We start from the raw sequence: 18865 nt of genomic DNA, 5'->3' as shown, positions 1-18865 counted from the left end.
TGACTAAATAAATGTTGTTAGTCTATGTACCGAAACTAATAATATTTGAGATTATACAGGATTATATACGAAAGTTTCTTTTTGTCTCTCTCTTTAGTTCTATGTTTCTTATTCTTTAAAAGTCTTCTTCTATTAGCAAGTTTTTTTAAAAGTTTTATTTATTTTGGTATGGATGACAGACATATTTATATTTCTTAATTTTAATAGGACTATTTATGAGCGTTATTTTTATGTATTATTATTTAAAAATAATTGTTATTAATGACATGATGAAATAAAAAATAACTCTTCACAGATAAAATTATAGAGAATTCCCTTTTAAGGTCAAACAATTATATGTTATATAGTTATATCTGTTAAGTGTAATGCTTTTAGCTTTAAATGTGATAAAATTTAAATATATAATTAATTTTTAAATATTTTTTAAATTAGTCCCTTTTATCTTACTTTTTTTAATTTTTAAAAAAATAAATTCTATTATTATCTTTTGAATCAACATTATTGATTTATCTAATATCTTGCATTTTACTTTTCTTTTAAAAATACTTGACAAGTTAGTGTTATCTGAGGTCCAAATTTTTTTAGAGATAATGTCAAAAATAGCTAGCGGAAGGTGTATTATGTAAGGTAAAAAGACTTACTATATTATATTTCTTTGAAGCCATATTTTTATTTTTCATTAATTGAGATAATATAAATATTCTTCGTTACGCATGAGTTAAGAGATTTACTCTAATCATATCCAATTTTACTTTAAAAATAAGAATATAAACTTTTTCTAAAATAATAAAAATAGAATAATTAAAAAACTTTAAAACATTACATGTTGATTGATTATAAATAGTAAAATATTTTAGTGTTAAATGTAAATGATGTAAAATTATTTTATTTAAAAATTTACGAGACTAAAAAAAAATCAATAAGAACTAATTCAAAAAAAAATATTTTTGAATAACTAAACTTATAACAAAAATTTAATAGAGATTAATTTTTAAAAAAATATTTTTTAGAGACTAATTTTAAAAAAATATATTTTTTATGAACTAATTATTTATTTAAGTTTTACCATATTTAAAGTTAATATTCTACTTGTCAGATATGACGTGAATCATTGTTTTTTTAGTCATTACTTGACTATTTTTAATTAACAATAAAGATTATTTTTATAAAAAAATTTGAAAATTAAATCTAACATTTTTTATAATAACTAAATTCAAAAGAGAGTATTTTTTAGGAGATATTTACTTATTTAAGCTTATGTATTATTATTGTTATTAGACATGGATATTATTTTAAAAAATGGTTATTTGTTTTTAAGATAAATTTTTAACATATTTTTAAATTGTAATGAGTGTGTTATTGTTAACATACAGATAGGAGAAAATGAGCTTGTTTTGAGAGTAATAAAAAGAAATGTTTTAACGACAGAGATATTTTAAAAGTAAGAATAAATAACAAAATAATTAATAAAAATGAATTTATTTTAAAGTTTTAAATAAAGATTTTTTTTCAAAAAAATACCATACAAAAATATATTAGCCTTTCAATAGTTCCACCCTCAATAATAGTGTAAAAGAATTAGGAGTGAGCAGCTAAATTGGAGACAAAATGGCTTGTATAATTTTAATTGAGCAAAGGTTTTTTCGAGAGAAAATTTTAATTTTAATTTTAATTTTAATTTTAATTCATGGCTTAGCAGATTAAACGGTTAGATAATTTATCTAACCAATTATGCAACTTAGGATTGGTTCAAATCGGTCAACTCTAACGCCATAGTTGCATGTGTCGAGTAAAAAACGTTGCCTACTAAATAAGCAACGGTGATTACATATGCACAATACTTCTCTAGTTAATGCTAGTAACCCACTACAAACTTATTCTAAATTTACACAAACACAACTATTTTCAAACCTATATCCTGGGTAAGTTGAACAGGAGCGAAGCTTTCGATGCTACTGGTAATGCTAAAGATGTTCTTGGTTAAACAATTTGTTAGAAAAAACGGAAGAAAAAGGGAAAAAGGATGGTATTTAATATACAGTTTTTGGGCATACAAATTTCATCCTATTTAACAATATTGGTAACCACAAGTATGATGCAACAATCACAAGCTGATATGATGATATAGTGGAATAATAGAAAGCAAGTGGTGTTGTATATATGCACAGTTTTTTAATAGAGGAATTAATTGTAACTGTAGGCAATTGACTTGTGATGTAACATGAGAGTAGCTTCTTCTAAAGCTTACACTACTCTTCCAAAGCTTACTCAAGATTAGAAGCACTGAGCTATGGCGTGAGGAGATGATTCAGTGTCGTACTCATAAGTTGGCAAAGGTCGTAAGCCGTTTTCTGCTAGAACAGGAGGTTGCCTTGTCTATTTTTTTTTCCTGATAAAGGAGACTAACCTAGGTATTAATGAGTTTAATTATTAGTATTTTTTGGATCATTAAATATTTTAATCGATTCATTTAATTACATATATAATCTCAAATTTTGAATTTCAAAACTAATCAAGTACTGGGAAAAGTTACTCTTTTTTACATTTTTTTTCATATGTATATTTTAGTATTAAAATTGACTAGTGATGATGTGTAAATTACACCTCTTTTTGTTCACAAATTTTCTTTTATTCACATATTTATTAATTTTATTATAAATTTTAAAAATTAAAATTTTCCTTAATTTTTTATTATTTTATATAAATTTTTAATTTTTTTGACTTATTTTTATATTTATAAAAATTATCTTAATTTTTCTTTATTCTTTGACATTTGGAGTATATATTCATGAGTCTTATCTCTTAAATTTATGATTATTAATATATATTGATGGTTAGTATTTAATTTAATTTTTTATATTATACAATAAAAATTATTATTTTAAAATAAATTATATTTTAAAATTTTTTAATTTTACTAAATCTTTATGATTTTGATACATATTATTTATAATTATAGAATAAATTTAAAATAATATATATAATTATTTCATAAAATATAAAATTTCATTTTTTATTTATTAAATTATATGTATATTTATTATAAATAAAATTGTTGTACATTATACGAGTTATTAAACTAATTTAATTGAAAAATTTGTATATTGACTTTTATAAGTTTAATATTATAATTTGGATTTAGGAATGATAATTAAATTCAAAGCTAGTTATACTACCTATAAAAATTATCAATGATGAGAGGAAAAATTATTTATTCATCAGCGTATATGCATACTCTACTATTTAATTTTTTTTTAACTCTCATTTATTGAATATATTGATTTTTTTAACCTCCTTGCATATGATATGATAAATTTTTATAAAACATTCTAGTATTTAATATTATTATTATTATTATTATTATTATTATTATTATCATCATCAATGTATTAAATCATATTAATTTTTTAATAAAAATTTGTTATATACAAATAGTTACATTCATATTACTTTGTCCTGAGAAACTACAATTTTTATTTATTGGCTGTATTGTAACGTTGTCACGAGGTCTTTCTTCTAATTGGATGGTCAAGAAGCATGCTAGTCATAGTCAACTATCTAATAGCTTTATTTTTAAGAGTTTTGTTAACTTCAAATGGTAGAATTTAAGCATTCATAATATAATTTTTTTTAAAAATATATATAATTATTATATTAAAATTATAAAAGTACAATAAATATTTTTTTTAATAAAATTTTACTATTTTTAACTGCTTATTCTCAGTCATAAAAATTAAGGTTAACAAAATTCTATTTTTAATTAATTTATAAAATAACAATTTTTTAAAAATAAAAGTACAAGTAATGGATTTAAAATATAAATATTCATAATATAAAAAGATAAATATTAAAGTTATTGTCTACGTAAACAAGTTTTTTTTTAATTTATACATATTTTTTTATTAGAAATAATCTTATCGAACAAGTAAAATTATTATAAAAGGTAATTTTTAAAAAAATATTTAACATGATTACATTTGTTGTGATATAAATTAAATTAGAACAATCATTTTACTAATTGATCCATTTGTTTAATGGTATATACAAAAATTTAAGAATAAATGCGTTTTTTTTTAAATAAGAGTACAAAAAATAAATATTATAATAGCTTATCTAAATTTATGTGCATGTACTGTCCTTATTTAATTAAAATTTTTAAATGATCATTATTAAGATATTTTATATTAAATAAAAATATAATTAAAGTAATAAAAAGTATATATAAAATGGGAAATATATAAAATAAAAAGTTAATAATTTATATACTATTGATTTAAATTTTTTATATTTATAAAATGTTTAAATTTAAATTAAGATTACATTTCTTTACTTTACATGTATAAATTTAGAGGAGCAAAATTCTGGAAAAAAAAAACTAAAAGTGTAGAATTATTTACAAGGGAAAGATATTCTACCTTAGATTTTCCTCTAAAATATTGATTAATCTATATATGAAAAAAAAAATGCTGAGAGGGGTGCAAATGATCTTAGCTTAGATTAGTGGGGTCAGTTTCAAAGAAGGTTGGATATCTTTATCCCTTATCTAATTAATTGCCAAATGGAATATTGCATTGGCTCCCCCAACCCATCTTCTGTACTTGTTTTTCAAGTAATGACATCCTCATTTCCTCTTATATTCACCATCACCCATCATTGTATGACTAAGACTCATAACATATATCATTTCAATAGAAAATTACAAATCCTCCCTTATCTTTAACTTATTCAGATAACTTAATTTGGTCCACATAGCAGTCATACAATTCCCACTAACTGAGTAAAATAATCTTTATTGTAATGATTATTGTTATGTAAAGGCTCTATTTAGATAGTCCAATTAAATGATACAAATATGGACCTGTGTGTACTCGTTCAAAGTTAAAGTATCTCCTGTCTACTTTAAAGATTTTATTTGTGAAATTGGATAGCAATTTAAAATTTAAAGCTAACATGTCTGATAGATTAGGTGTATATTATTGTAAATGCTTCGGATTAGGAATTGGTGGGTATATGATAAGTAGTCAACGGTTGAACATCTAAATGCACGTAGAAATTATATTCAGGTGGACTGGGCAAACAAAAAGACACTCACCTCAGTAACTAGTCACTAGAGAACTACTAAGTCAGTAAAGTCAAATGCACTGATTATATATATACTGATAAATTTTAAATATAGAAATTAAAGCAAAAAATATGTATGCTAATTGGGTGCCGTATGTATGGTAAAAAACTATACACCATGATAAAATTGAAAGCACGCATGTTTGAAAATTCTTTATTAAAAAAGAGCGAGAATTATTAAGATATTCAAAAGAATTATTTTAACACCAATGTACTAATACTTTTCTTATTAGGCAAACATTTAAATATAATTAATTTTAAAAATTATATAATACACATAAATTACATAATGTGAGTTAATATATTATATGATTCATAAATAAATTAATAAATGAGATGCTATAAAAAATTTTAAAAGTTATAGTATTTATAATTTTATTCTTAATAAATTTTATAAATTAATGATTTAGAGTTTAAAATTAAAGATTTTTAAATATTAGATATTGAAAATAAATGCTTTAAAAGTATTTTTTTTAAAGTAAAAGTTAACGAAGTAAATTTTTTTTCATTTATATTCTAATAATTAGTTCAATAAATTTAGCAGTTATGATTAAAATTTAAACAATAAAAATTTGAAAAAAATATTTTAAATAAGAGATTAAATAGAATCAAGTAATCTCCACTTGATATAGTGTTGCGTAAGCTTTGTTTAATTCCTTCAGTTCTTTCTTATTCTACTTCAATTTCTTCTTTATTTTTTTCCTCTCAAATAACAGGTAAATATGTTTTTCAAATCTAACAACCTCTTTACACTATCATGCTTTCAGCTGTGATAATTGAAAATAAAACTAATTAAATTTGTAAATATTATATATTTATCTTAATTATCTTAGAAACAAATAATTTGGATAAATAAAAATAATGATAATGACTAAAAAGATGTGTTTGAATGTTAAAAAATGCAGAAACATCATTCTTTATAATTTTTGCTTAAGCTATACCATATTCACTTAAGCTAATATTATACGTTGATGAATATACATGTTTTATTAATATTCGCTTAAGTTGTAATAATTTGACTTAAGCGAAAATAAGATACTCAATCTTCACTTAGATAAAACTTTATTTGCTTAAACAAATATTAAAATATCTTGTATGATTTAAACGAATTAATGATTGCTTAAAGTGTTCATCCCGTGAGCCAATTTTTTTCATAACTTTCACTTAAGCAAAAAAAAAAATGACTTAAGAAAAATTTGTAAAAATTATGTGAACTAGATGCAATCAATATACTTGGAGGCACGAGGAAAGTATAAAATGATATTGAAAATCTATTCATACAAAAACTAATTTTTATAATAAATTAAAATTGTGAGAGTTGATTTAAAAATTTTAATTTTAAAAGTTATGAACTTTATACATAAAGTTGTCAGAAAACTCAAAAGATATAAAATAACATTCAACATCTATTAATTAAAAAATATTTTTAATTAAAAATTAAAATTGTATCATCATATGTAAATGCAACTTTCTTAAATTACTACCTAAATACGATATGCATATAATATTTGTTTTAAAAAATAAAATATAACTATTAATACAATCATATCAAGATATAAAATAACAAATTTTGAAAGTTTAAAGAGTAATTTTATAAATTTTTACTAAAAATTAAATTATAAATATATGAAAACTAATATTATTAAATTACATATCAAAGATCTAAACTATTTTTTTTTATTATATATAACATTTTAAAAAATTTCATTCGTTCATTCACCACTTCCTTACTAACTCATGTTAGTAATACATACAAATAATTATTAATGTAATAAAATAATTTAAAAAATAAAATAAAATTAATGCAAGTTAATTAAGAATACATCTTTTTTTAATAAAAAAATAAAATACAGGTTAAATCATTAGTGTACAACAAAAACTTAATATAACCCCTTAAACTAGTATTATCATTGGCCGATTTTATTATGAAAATATAAATATAAATTAGTTTTTAATATGGTAAAAAAAATTAATCCACAATTGTAATAATTATTCATCAATTTAATCTTTTATTTTAATGTACATTAGTTAATTTTATTTCTAACAGTAAAAAATTATCAAAATTACAAATTAAATAGATAATGTTAAAAATTAAAATAACAAAAAAAATCATATATTAAAATTAATTGGTATTTATCAAAATGAAAATTATTATTACTAATTTAACGTCAACAAATAGATTAACTAATGATGCCACTTGTAGGACGAATTTGACGTTTTACTTGAAAATGTTTAATAAAATATTTGTGATATAGCATGATGGATACGATACAGGAACCATTTTAAAATGAAGGAATGCTTGGTAGGTTTAAATATACTGCCATTAGTAACCTAATTAATGGATTTTTATTACTCTCAGTATGGCGCTATATAAGGAGATACCACTCTGGTTTTCCCTCTCTAACTTGTTTCCCCTTCCCTATCGTCAAACACAGAATTTGCTTCAATGCCAGAAGCGTGCACATCATTCCCTCCGTTAACGGTGTTGTTGCTGGTGGTGTTGACTCTGTTTCCATTAGGTCAAAAGCAGAGTCTCTGTTTGACGCTGAACAGCGAAGGTAATGGTTAAGAAAACGACGGCGCTGAAAGGTTCGTTTGGTGTTTTAAGCGAGTTTTACGAAAACGGTGTGTCGTTTCATATGGCACAGGCTTGGCGCTGCTAGCGTTGAGGGAGAGGGTAGTGAAGGACCCTTTCGGGGCATTAGCAAGCTGGAATGGCGAAGGCATTGATCCATGCTCGTGGTTCGGGGTTGAGTGTTCCCATGGCAATGTTGTCAGACTGTAAGTAACTTTTTCCATTATACATTCTTATCTTTTTTGCCTCATCTATGTGCTATGAAACTGAATTTGTTAAATTTGCAAGTGACCTCACACTTGCATTTCATCTGAAGAGAAACACGTCCTTGAAGGGTTTTTGACGCCGTTGCGACTAAGGACACTTTTTAATGGATTTTTTTTTCGGTCAAACGTTTTTTGTCAACGGTCAAACGTTTGAATAGAGTTTTTTTTTTTTTTTTTGTCATTATAATTTAAAGGTGCTTAGAATGATACTCTTGAATTTAAGGAGGCATTAGATATCTTCTTTAAATTAAAGATTATGATTTTTTTAATATCTTAAAATTAACTCTGATATAGTAATTCTACACGTAATAAAGTATAACATACTTTCTCCAGAGTATTAATTAAGATTTACCCAATTTAAATGGTGACTAGTCTTATTTGTCGACAAAGAACTGAGTTTTAATATTGGCTGTCATTCTGCACATCTTATCGGAGATGCTGGGGGTTGAATGATATGAATATTAAAAGATTAATATCAAACCACACTATCGCATTATAGAAACAAATTCATATGAAGTGGCACTCACATATCTTTAGATAATGATATAAAAATTTGAACTTATAACTTTCTTTACAAATTATTCAGTTTTCTCTTTCTCTAAAATCAATATATTTAATTTTAGGTGTTATTTTTAATCATGAACATTTTAGGAGAGTGTGTGAGTTTATAAAATGTAATTTATGTTATGCGTATTTTAAAACTTTAGAATAGCAGCTATTCTGTTACATATTATCTTGCTAGGTCTTGTGAGATCACTTGCTCTGCATTACAATTTGGAATTGACAAGTATATAATAATATAGTAATTAAATATTTTATGAAAAAAAGTTATTATTCAAAGTATAATTCAAAAAACATTACACTGAATTGTGTATTACACCAAGCACTAAATGAATATTTAAAAGAAAGAAAATAAATTTTATTTTGAAAATTGTAGGGGATAACAGATGAAATTAAAGGGTGTGACTACTTTTTATTCAGTTTCATTACTATTTATGCTCGCTTTTAATCAAAATAATTTTATGAAAACGTCATGGAATTGAAAATGGACTTTGTTAATGTATCAAAAAACAAAACGACCTTTGTTATCTTCAAAGACTTTATTAATGCCTGAACCATCTTGAATAGAGTTTTGCCTGTTATGATGGATTTTTGTATTTTAAAAAGGCAATGTTCCCATCAGAGTAAATTAACAAACGCAACGTACAAATAATAATCGATAAAATCAAAGTAGTGGGGTTTATCAATTTCATATTTATTATATATACGCTCGTGTATTATATCTAAATTAAAATAGTTGGTCTTTTGCCAATATTTATTAAAAATATATTATTTTTTAAAAATGCACCATATATATTTTTTGATCTTTATAATTTTTTTTTCTGTTTACCGCTTTGTTTTTTCTCGGTTGATCGAGTGACGTTTTCCATCTAATTATATATGCTCGAATGAAAAAAATTAGAGAAGATAAAACAGGTTTTTTTTTTTTTCAAACTAAAAAAATATTTATAATGAACATAATAGATTGTTACATATCATTATTAATTTTATACTTTTTATTTAAAAAAATCTCAAATAAACAAAAATTCTCAAATAGAAAATTTCTTCTACCTTTTTTCTCCCCCTCAAAATATATTCTCAGTGGAGTGTTGTTCTCTTGATATTTTGGTGCCGCTGGTGCATCAAATATACAATGAACATTAGTTATTATGAATGTTCAACTTGCAGGAATTTAAAAGACCTTTATCTTGAAGGAACACTAGCACCAGAAATTGGCAAGCTGGCTCACATAAAATCAATGTAAGACGATAGACATGGCATTGTATATATGTTTTACTAATAAGGATTGCTCAACAAACTTTATACTCTTTGTATGCTCTGCAGCATTTTGCGCAACAATTCTTTCTTTGGAGAAATTCCAAAGGAGATATTACATTTAGAGAAGTTGGAAGTTCTTGATTTTGGATACAATAATTTTACTGGACCACTTCCATTTGACCTTGGCAGTATTCCATCACTCACAACCCTGTAAATTAATCCTCTCATGCCAAATATTTTGTTCCTATCATGTTCTTTGGCTTACTTACTCTATCAAATTCATATTGCAGTTTATTGGATAACAATGACTATATAGGTAACTTATCTCCAGAACGGTATAAGCTCAAGATGATTTCTGAATTGGATGTTAATGAAGAACAACTGACTGGTGCCACCACTAGAGAAGCATTTGTTGGAAGATGTAATTTATGGTATGCACGATGATCAATTGATTGAAACATATTTCTGAGTTCATCCATGCTCAAAATCGGATTTGATGAACTGTTTCCAGTTTCCACAGTAAATGATTGAATGACATTATACTTCACCTTGCATTCATTACCATAACCTAGCTCTTACATGAAAATAATTGCTTAAAGCAAGCTCATTCATTGTGAAGTACATAAGATCAAGTTCAAAATTACCTATTTGTGACATTTGTCTTAGTCACATTGGCCAAGATGGGGATAGAGCATACAGGAGGCAACTTCTCAAGGTAACAAATGCAGCTAATACACTCAGAATCCAAAGGGATGATAACCAAGAGATACTTAAACAATCACCATCACGTTTTCCCTCTTCATTATCACCAAATTCTGAGCCTTTCTCACCAACACAATTTTCATCATCAGAAAGCCCCTCAAATTTACCATCAACATCAGCTTCAGTTTCATATTCACCATCACCATCTCATTCCAGTATTTTTTTCACTCCTTCTCCTTCATCGATAGTGTTACCAAGTCCAGATATAACCCCCCCAGCTAACCCACCTACCATTGTGTCTACACCTCCACAGTTTAACTGGGCTTCAGCACCTTCCCCTTCTCCATTTTCTAACGAAGGGAATACAAAACGTTTCAATCTGATGCATCATTCTGTGATAATATGGTCTACAGTTGGGTGCTTCTCCTTATTGATTTTGGTGTTAGCCATTACTCTTACGTGCTTCCAAAGTAGGAAGGTTGTGACTGTTAAACCTTGGTCCACAGGGTTGAGTGGCCAGCTGCAGAAAGCTTTTGTAACAGGTAATTTGTGCTTGCAACAGGTCATTCTGGTGGATCACATTTACATTATTTACTTCATTCAGAAGATTAGAAATAGATTCAAACTCCAAATTTCGGTTTCAATATGAAGAATAAATTCATTTCCTAGGCCTTTCACTTTCACAAGTATATCTTTATGTTGGATTGATAGGGTTTTAAACTGAACTATTAAATTTCACACCGACTACACAACACAAATATGGTAGATAAAGTTACTACCAGCCTTAGAGCCAAGGCTCTCCTCCGAGAAACAGTTCTCAGCCTTACAAACAGAAAAATACACTACCGTAGAAAACTGCCCATACCCATTCCTATAACTACACATTATACATTACTGTTACATAACTTTCCTATTACAACTAAACAATTGCTGCAGCACCAATAACTGTTGCATAACTGCCTAATTACACGAATAATTGTTGCATAAATTGCCCTGCCATATAACTATATCATTAATTCTAGCCTGCTATTTTCTTATTTACCCCAGAGTAAACAAGCCACGTTTTGCGTTTTTTCGCTGCACAGTTCAGAATTTTACTCAAATCTTGATTATGGGATCTAACAGGGATTTAGTTACTCATTGAGCATGTGTGGTTTAGGTGTGCCAAATCTCAAAAGAGCAGAACTTGAAGTAGCTTGTGAATATTTCAGCAACATCATTGGTTCTCTGCCAGATGGAACTATGTATAAGGGGACTCTCTCCAGTGGAGTTGAGATAGCTGTAGCATCAGTGACCACATCTCAAAACTGGTCAAAATGTATGGAAGCTCAATTTCGAAAGAAGGTATGTGTCGGCAACAATTGTAGCAAATGCGCCACATTTATCATCCTGCTACTAATTCTTCGCCTTTGCATGATTCCAGATTGCAACATTATCCAGAGTGAACCACAAGAATTTTGTGAATCTTATTGGGTACTGTGAAGAGAATAAACCATTCACAAGAATGATGGTTTTTGAGTACGCTTCAAATGGAACGCTCTGTGAGCATCTACACCGTGAGTGATGTTCTGTTCCAAATTTACTTACATCCACATGCATATCCTTTATTACAGGCATATATATAGCAACCTAGCTTCTTCAACCAAGCCGTAAAGAGGGCTTGTATTTTGAAGAAAAATCTCATTGATTAGTTCCTTGTCAATATGCACTAGCAATTAGAGTTGTTTTGAGCTTTGCCTCTATTCTTGCATATGGTGCAGTTAGAGAAGCAGAAGAACTAGACTGGAGAATGAGAATGAGAATGAGGATAGCTATGGGAATAGCGTACTGCCTAGAGCATATGCATGAGCTGAAGCCACCCATTGTCCACAAAAACCTGCAATCTTCCTCTATATACCTAACTGAAGATTATGCTGCTAAAATTTCAGATCTTAGTTTCTGGAATGACATAGTTGCTATAAGGAAGGGGCCTGCAACCGCACAACTCTTGGAAACACCATCAGCACATATAGAGGACAATGTCTATAGCTTTGGGATAATATTATTTGAGTTAGTAACAGGAAAAATTCCCCATGCTATAGACAATGGCCTTTTGGCAGATTGGGCAGCAGAATATGTATGGAGAGGAAAACCCTTAAGAGATGTTGTGGATCCAGGACTGAACTGCTTACAAGAAGAAGAGATTGAGGAATGGTCTGAAATGATAAGAAATTGTGTACATCCAGATCCAGAAAAAAGGCCAACTATGAAAGAAGTTACAGCTAGGCTTAAGGAAATCACAGCTATGGGGCCTGATGGAGCAAATCCAAAATCATCACCACTTTGGTGGGCAGAAATGGCAATTACGTCCATTGATTCAAGTTGAGACATTAATCTTATAACCAAAATAAAAGTTTATTGATAATATTTGCAGTTACTCTAAATTTGGAATTCATACACTTCTGAAATCTTTATGTTTATACTGATGTTATTTTATAGTATTCTTTAGAAGCTAACAGAAATAGCATGTAGAGAACAGCTAGTTTTTGCCTCGTTGTGAAGGAATTGGTTTTGTAAATGTTTGGAGGGACAGAGAGTGCTTCCTTAATACCATTTCGTATATCTTTTGGAATGGCTGCTGGGGCTGGGGAAAGGGATGTATTGTGTTTGCCTGCTATGAGAAGGAAACAAGTTCATTGTACAATCTAAACGTAAAGCTTCAAAACCTTTTTGGCATGTCTCCCACCTCTATGTTCAGGAAGCCTTCACTCACCCAAAGTTAGGAGAAGATGGAGATTGGAGGAGAAAAAGCAAACAAACACAATACATGCCTACATCTTGTCATAGTGTATTTGTGAGTTTGTTCATGGTTATGAGTATGACTTCTGCTCCCAGCATCTTTAAATAATATTACAAGTGTATATACCAAAAATAAATAAAATTTGGCACAATGAGACTATGGTGTTCTCCCTTACCTTTCTTTTGGTGCCTGATAGACAAATGAATGTCTATTAGCAAGGTCTACTTTTTTTGAAGGAAATCGTGTGGCTCATCACCGTCATCATCAACAGCTATTATTATTTGATGAGAGCTGGAAACACATTATTATTTTTTTCTTTGGCAAAAAAGCAGAAAAATAGAACCTATGTCACGAACAATAAATCATACATTGTCGGATACGAGTATCGATTTCTCTCTTATAAATTATAACCCTGTCCCTGTACAAGAGATGTGTGAATCGTGTGAGACAAACTATGTGCACAAGGTTCACAAGAATCTATATCATATGAATGTAGTTTACTTCTCTAAACATCTTTTGATGTACACCGGAATCAACCTCCTATTCAATCATGTGAAACATGTGACTCATCTTTTTCTCAAACTATCCAAGTATTGCTTCTTGGGTTTTGGCACCGTTTCAACAATTGCACAATCTATGTCCTCTCCTTGTATCTTGATGAAGATGGCATTTTCCAACAATTTCCAAACCAAGATATCCACATTTTAGCCTTCTGATGTACATATTGTTTAAGATTAAAAGCTTAGTTTTTGTGCCCTTTGATACAGATCAAGCGTGTCAGTATGGTTAGGGTCTAAGCATAGAGCTGCCTGACAATCTTGAAGAGATGAAGATAGGTCCCCCATTGACTCATAAAATGCTGCTCGAAGATGAAGCATTTGCAGATCAGGCTTGAAATTTATGGCCTTAGTGAGCTCTTCTACAGCTTCAATTTCTTTTTGCTCATCCATCATCACTGGTTATATGTGACATTTGATGTAAGTAAAATCCCTGATTGAACAAGTGACGTGTCTCTAATCTAGCCAGCATTAAAGTCAATTTTTGAAGTCAACTTAAACATTGATAAATTTAAAGCCATACATTATTGTCCTCTTCTAGCTTATTTATAGCTATACATTAATCACTATAAAGTCAGTGGAAAAAAATCTTGATGCTAAAGTTGAAGAAGTATTACAAAAAGGTAAAACTTTTGGAAACAAATTTATCAACAAATTTTCGGCTTCTACGTCCTGGTGTCAGGTGTCTATTTAAGTTATTAAAAGCTTATATATTTCATCATAATGATGAGTAACTAGTATCTATCAAGATGCAAGCATCAAAGTGAGGAATAATTTTCATAGATCAACAAATTACATGTGGTACCAAAACACACCCATTAACATGTATGTAAAATCTTACATGAACATACTTAAAAGACAAACTCACGTCCTTAAATTATCAAATATAAAAACAAGGTTTAACAGTGAAGCATCATAAAAATATGCATGACATTTACATTTTTCTGTGTAAATGATACTCTATTCCTTATAAAATTTTGAAAAGATTCTCAACCTATATTGTGCCACAATTGAAGTAGTATGGGATCATGACAACAAAGATTGAGAACCACCCAAACAAGGACAAATGCTTAAATTACTGATATCAAAGAGTACAGATCCAACCAACTTAAATATAGAGGGCCAACTTAGTATTTGAAGCACAAATCAAACTACAAACAGAACTTAGTCACATATTTCTGGGCTTCAGGGATTTGTTATGCCAAGAAATCCAATATGCATCATGTGTTTTGTTGTCAGTAACAGAGGTTTATGCATTACTGAATCAGAGCATAAGATTTTTTTTTTTTTTAAAAGCACATCATATTTAGCAAGTAAAGTTTTTCACAATCATGAAAGCCAGTCTAATAACTAACTGTAAATAAGTATGCCACAACAAACATATTATTAACAAATCCTTGTCTCCCATTAAAAAGCACATGGTTGATGGTAAAGAATGAAAGAGAAGTTAAGTACCTGCTGCCCTGTATCTATATGGATATGTCCTTAAAGGATCCAATTGGGTAGCTACATCAAGATCAACCTTTGCCATCTCACGGTCACAGTATTCTGATCGTTTCTCATATGCTGAGGCATTGCTATCTGCCTTTTCAATTAGCTTGGTCATCTCATCATATGCAGCTTTTCGTTGATTTTTCTGATGATAAACACGTGCTAGACCTTGATGAGCTCTTGTGTGCCTAATTGCAAGGGCATTGTTGTAGCATGCTTTTGCAAAATCAAGCTTACCACAATCCACGTAAATACTCCCTAAGTTATTCAGTGCCTACAAGATATTGCAGCAAACAATCAAATGACTGCAGAACACAAACTTAAGAGTAATAGGGTTGGTGGCTGAGATCACTAACTTGTCCTTTGCGAAGACCATCAGAAGGACATTTAAGTGCTTCTTCTAGAAGTTGGATAACATAAGAAGAAGATTCAGGATCCAGACTAGTATCAGCCAACACATACGCTTTCAGAAAAAAAGCTTCAAATGATCTCTGAATAGTAATAGATGTATCAGCCCTAGCCAGAGCTTCATCTCTATAGCCAGTATCATATAGAATCCATCCTTCATATATTAACCTTTCTTGCATTGAGCTAGAATGGTTTCTAGCCATCCTCAAACTGTGCATTGCAGCCTTTTGACAGTTTAACCTATGAAATTCATATATGTTAGGAACACTCATGATATTTTATTTTATTAACTGAATTGTGTAATGTGTAGATAGTCCAGGAAGCATTGACACACTCAAAAAATTAAAATATCTGGATATCTCATATTAGGAAGAACATTATATTTATGGACCATAAACTATGTGATAAGCTTATCAACAATGACTAAACTCAAGGCCTAGGATTCAGAATAATGTGCAATAAATACCATAGCAATTGAAACTCGAAGAAGAGAGATACTAACTATAGGTTGGATTTACAAATGTGCTTACCTCAAAAGGAGTAGAGACTGACGAAATTCCAGTAGACTCTTTCCAGGCTCATTCTCCAGCATCTGATGTATAATAGCCAAAGAACCAACATCATCTACAGAAGACCATTGTTCATATAATTGCATCCAGCATTCAGCTTGACTCTTTTGCTGTACCTCATGGCTAAGGAGATGAACCAAGTATATCCCTGTGATATTCCCATGAGAAGTAATATAATTTGGTTCTAAAGTTAACAATGCCCTGATATCTCTTATGGCACTGTCATAATCCTGAAGGGCAATAAACATCCAAGCCCGCAATTCTAAGCAATCAGGAGAGAGCTTAAATCCAATAATTTTATCAAGCTCTAAAATTCCAGCCTTTATCTGCTTCTCCTCAACCTTTGTCAGGGCTCTATATTTATATGGAAATGAAAGGGAAGGGTCCAATTCGGTTGCAACATCCAGATCAAATTTTTTTTCCCTTCCCATATTGTAAAGCGCACGCTCCTGATACATCCACCCAGTTGGTTTATGCTCAAATATGAGAGAACTAATCAACTTATAGGCTGAATATGGTAGACCCTGCTTGTACTTGGTTCTGGCCACACCAGCCACAGAATAAACATGACCTAGTTCAGCTGCTACCTCAAAACTATGTTGGGCATCCTTATATTCTTTCCTTTCAAGTAGCACACATCCCAATTGATGGAATGCAAGGGCCTTTTGCCACCTTTCAGTAGCACAATCCCTCAATCTTTCCAGTAACATCATTGTAGTTTGAGATACCATGCTTTCCTCCATAGCCACCAGGCTCAGGAAGTAATACAGTAAGAAAGAATCATACCCCACCAAGGCCAACCTTCCCTTTGCCTCAGAACTACAAAAGATATTCATCACCTTTGAATTATACAAAGAATTTGGGAGCTCCCTAAGTAACACCTGTAAGCAAGAAGCTACAAGAAGGGGTGCTCTCTCTTCCAATCCATAGTCAACAAGTACCAATGCATCATCAACATTCCCAACAATTGAAGCCAAGTGAGCATCACAAGCACCCTTCATCTCGGCACAACAGAACCTATTGGCAAAAGAAAGGAGCTCCAAAACAGTCATGGGACAGAAAAGGTCCAACCTTTTTCCCCGGCTGAACGATTCCACTGCCCTCATACCCTTTGGACATATCCCATTTTGAGTAAAATCAATCTTCTTCAATTTAGACTCCGCAAAGCCACCATATAGCATAACATTAAATGGGTCTGATAGAGCTGCAATTCTCCACCTAACACATTCAATTTCCTCATTCCCAACACAAAAAGAAACATCCTTTTCCTCATCTGGAAAACACACACTTTCAGTGCTAGCTTCCTGTTTTGCCTCTTGGGGGCACTTGCACCTACCATTAATTGAACAAGGGCTAAACCCATGTAACAAATTCACCTTTGGACATTCAAGAACACACCCGCAACACTCCATTGAAGACACACCCTCAAGCTCATCCTCTCTCCTCTCAAACCTCAACCATGCTGAAAGCACAACCTTGGAAAGCACATCCTCAGCGTTCTGTCGTGCTGTCCTGAGACATCTTCGTAGAAGCTTCTGGTCTCCAAGGCCACGCAGCAGAGTGAACTGCTCCACACACAGTGAAGCTTTCTGTGATTGAGGGCAACACTCTAGCCTGCAATACAGATCAGCCAAGGTCTCTACAAGGTTGATGGGTTTAAGGTAAGGCTCTATGGAAGGTTCAAGCGTGTCAGCAGAAGGTAGCTGAAGAGGAACAACAAGGTTTGCAACTGCTGAAGTTGTACTGTTATTGTGTTTAGACTTTGACACCAATGATCTAATTGTGATGGCACCCTTAGTAGCTTTGTTTCTTCTGCTATTGTTATCAGAGGAATTGAGAGCATGAACTTGGGTGCTCTTGAAGCGTTCAGGGAGCTTAAGGCCACGCATTTCTTCAGTTCTTCTCAGCAAATGCACAGTTTCTCTTCAAGCCCTTGTGATAAAGAGCTTAACTTTGACATGCCCAGAAGCTAAAACATGTTCCTTTTACCAAAACCCATCAGCGAGAGAGAGAGAGAGGGGGGGGGGGGTGAATTTGCAGCACCCAACAAAATGAAGCTTATAGTTGAAAAAGAGAGCTTTTTTGTTTTGGTATTAGTGTTTTGCTTTTACATAGTTGTTTGCGTTGCAGGGAAGAGAGAGAGATTGTGGGTACAGAACTTGGCATCTTGTTTTTATCTTTGGTAATAAGGTGTTAAACTGAGGCATTATATATCACGTGTGATTGTGGGATTGAAGATTGTGACTCACCCACACAATGAGAGAGATTTGTCGTTTAGCTTATTCGGTTGCTGTGCTAAGCCAGTAAACGACTCCATTTGTGACCTCACGGAAAAAGAGGAGTGTGGGCCACCACACACACTCACTCACCCAATGAAAGGAACCACTCCAATGAAGCTCGTTTGGTCAACCGGTTCCTTGACAAGGAAAAGATCATTTTTATTTATGCCATAATCTATTAAAAATTATATATTGTGAGACATACATGCATTATTAATTAAAACTCTAATTTAATTAAAAATAACACTAAAAATACTTAAAATATTATACCCAAATTTTGTCTACTTATAAAATACATAT

General features: G+C 30.2%; 2 protein-coding genes across 2 annotated transcripts; one reads left to right on the top strand and one right to left on the bottom strand.

The window, feature by feature from the left end:
* Positions 1–7567: 7567 nt before the first annotated feature.
* LOC113874425 (probable inactive receptor-like protein kinase At3g56050) lies at positions 7568–12876 on the top strand. The gene is made up of 9 exons (XM_027512647.1): positions 7568–7679; positions 7770–7902; positions 9691–9762; positions 9847–9990; positions 10071–10211; positions 10447–11024; positions 11642–11826; positions 11906–12038; positions 12243–12876. Exons 1-9 carry the CDS (start codon positions 7568–7570, stop codon positions 12845–12847), a joined length of 2103 nt encoding a protein of 700 aa, XP_027368448.1. The 3' UTR covers positions 12848–12876.
* A 715-nt stretch (positions 12877–13591) lies between these two features.
* On the bottom strand, positions 13592–18432 carry LOC113846381 (ethylene-overproduction protein 1-like). Its single transcript, XM_027474561.1, has 4 exons — positions 16248–18432; positions 15666–15957; positions 15274–15583; positions 13592–14216 (listed from the first exon to the last, which is right to left on the bottom strand). The coding sequence occupies exons 1-4, from the start codon at positions 18173–18175 to the stop codon at positions 13996–13998; spliced, it is 2751 nt and encodes a 916-aa protein (XP_027330362.1). The 5' UTR covers positions 18176–18432; the 3' UTR covers positions 13592–13995.
* Positions 18433–18865: the final 433 nt, after the last annotated feature.

The sequence above is a fragment of the Abrus precatorius genome, unplaced genomic scaffold, assembly GCF_003935025.1.
Source record: "Abrus precatorius isolate BTA unplaced genomic scaffold, Abrus_2018 Scaffold8, whole genome shotgun sequence".
Classification (NCBI taxonomy): domain Eukaryota; kingdom Viridiplantae; phylum Streptophyta; class Magnoliopsida; order Fabales; family Fabaceae; genus Abrus; species Abrus precatorius.
The sequence above is the reverse complement of the archived record's forward strand: the minus strand, read 5'-3'. Positions and strand labels throughout refer to the sequence as shown.

Bases quoted from the DNA above. Each gene is read 5' to 3' on its own strand.
- LOC113874425 (XM_027512647.1), top strand. From the start codon at position 7,568: ATGCCAGAAGCGTGCACATCATTCCCTCCGTTAACGGTGTTGTTGCTG. The intron at 9,763-9,846 runs GTAAGACGATAG...TATGCTCTGCAG, and splicing joins CTGGCTCACATAAAATCAAT to CATTTTGCGCAACAATTCTT. The intron at 12,039-12,242 runs GTGAGTGATGTT...CATATGGTGCAG, and splicing joins GCTCTGTGAGCATCTACACC to TTAGAGAAGCAGAAGAACTA.
- LOC113846381 (XM_027474561.1), bottom strand. From the start codon at position 18,175: ATGCGTGGCCTTAAGCTCCCTGAACGCTTCAAGAGCACCCAAGTTCAT. The intron at 15,958-16,247 runs GTAAGCACATTT...TGAATTTCATAG, and splicing joins CAGTCTCTACTCCTTTTGAG to GTTAAACTGTCAAAAGGCTG. The intron at 14,217-15,273 runs GTACTTAACTTC...ACATATAACCAG, and splicing joins ATATAGATACAGGGCAGCAG to TGATGATGGATGAGCAAAAA.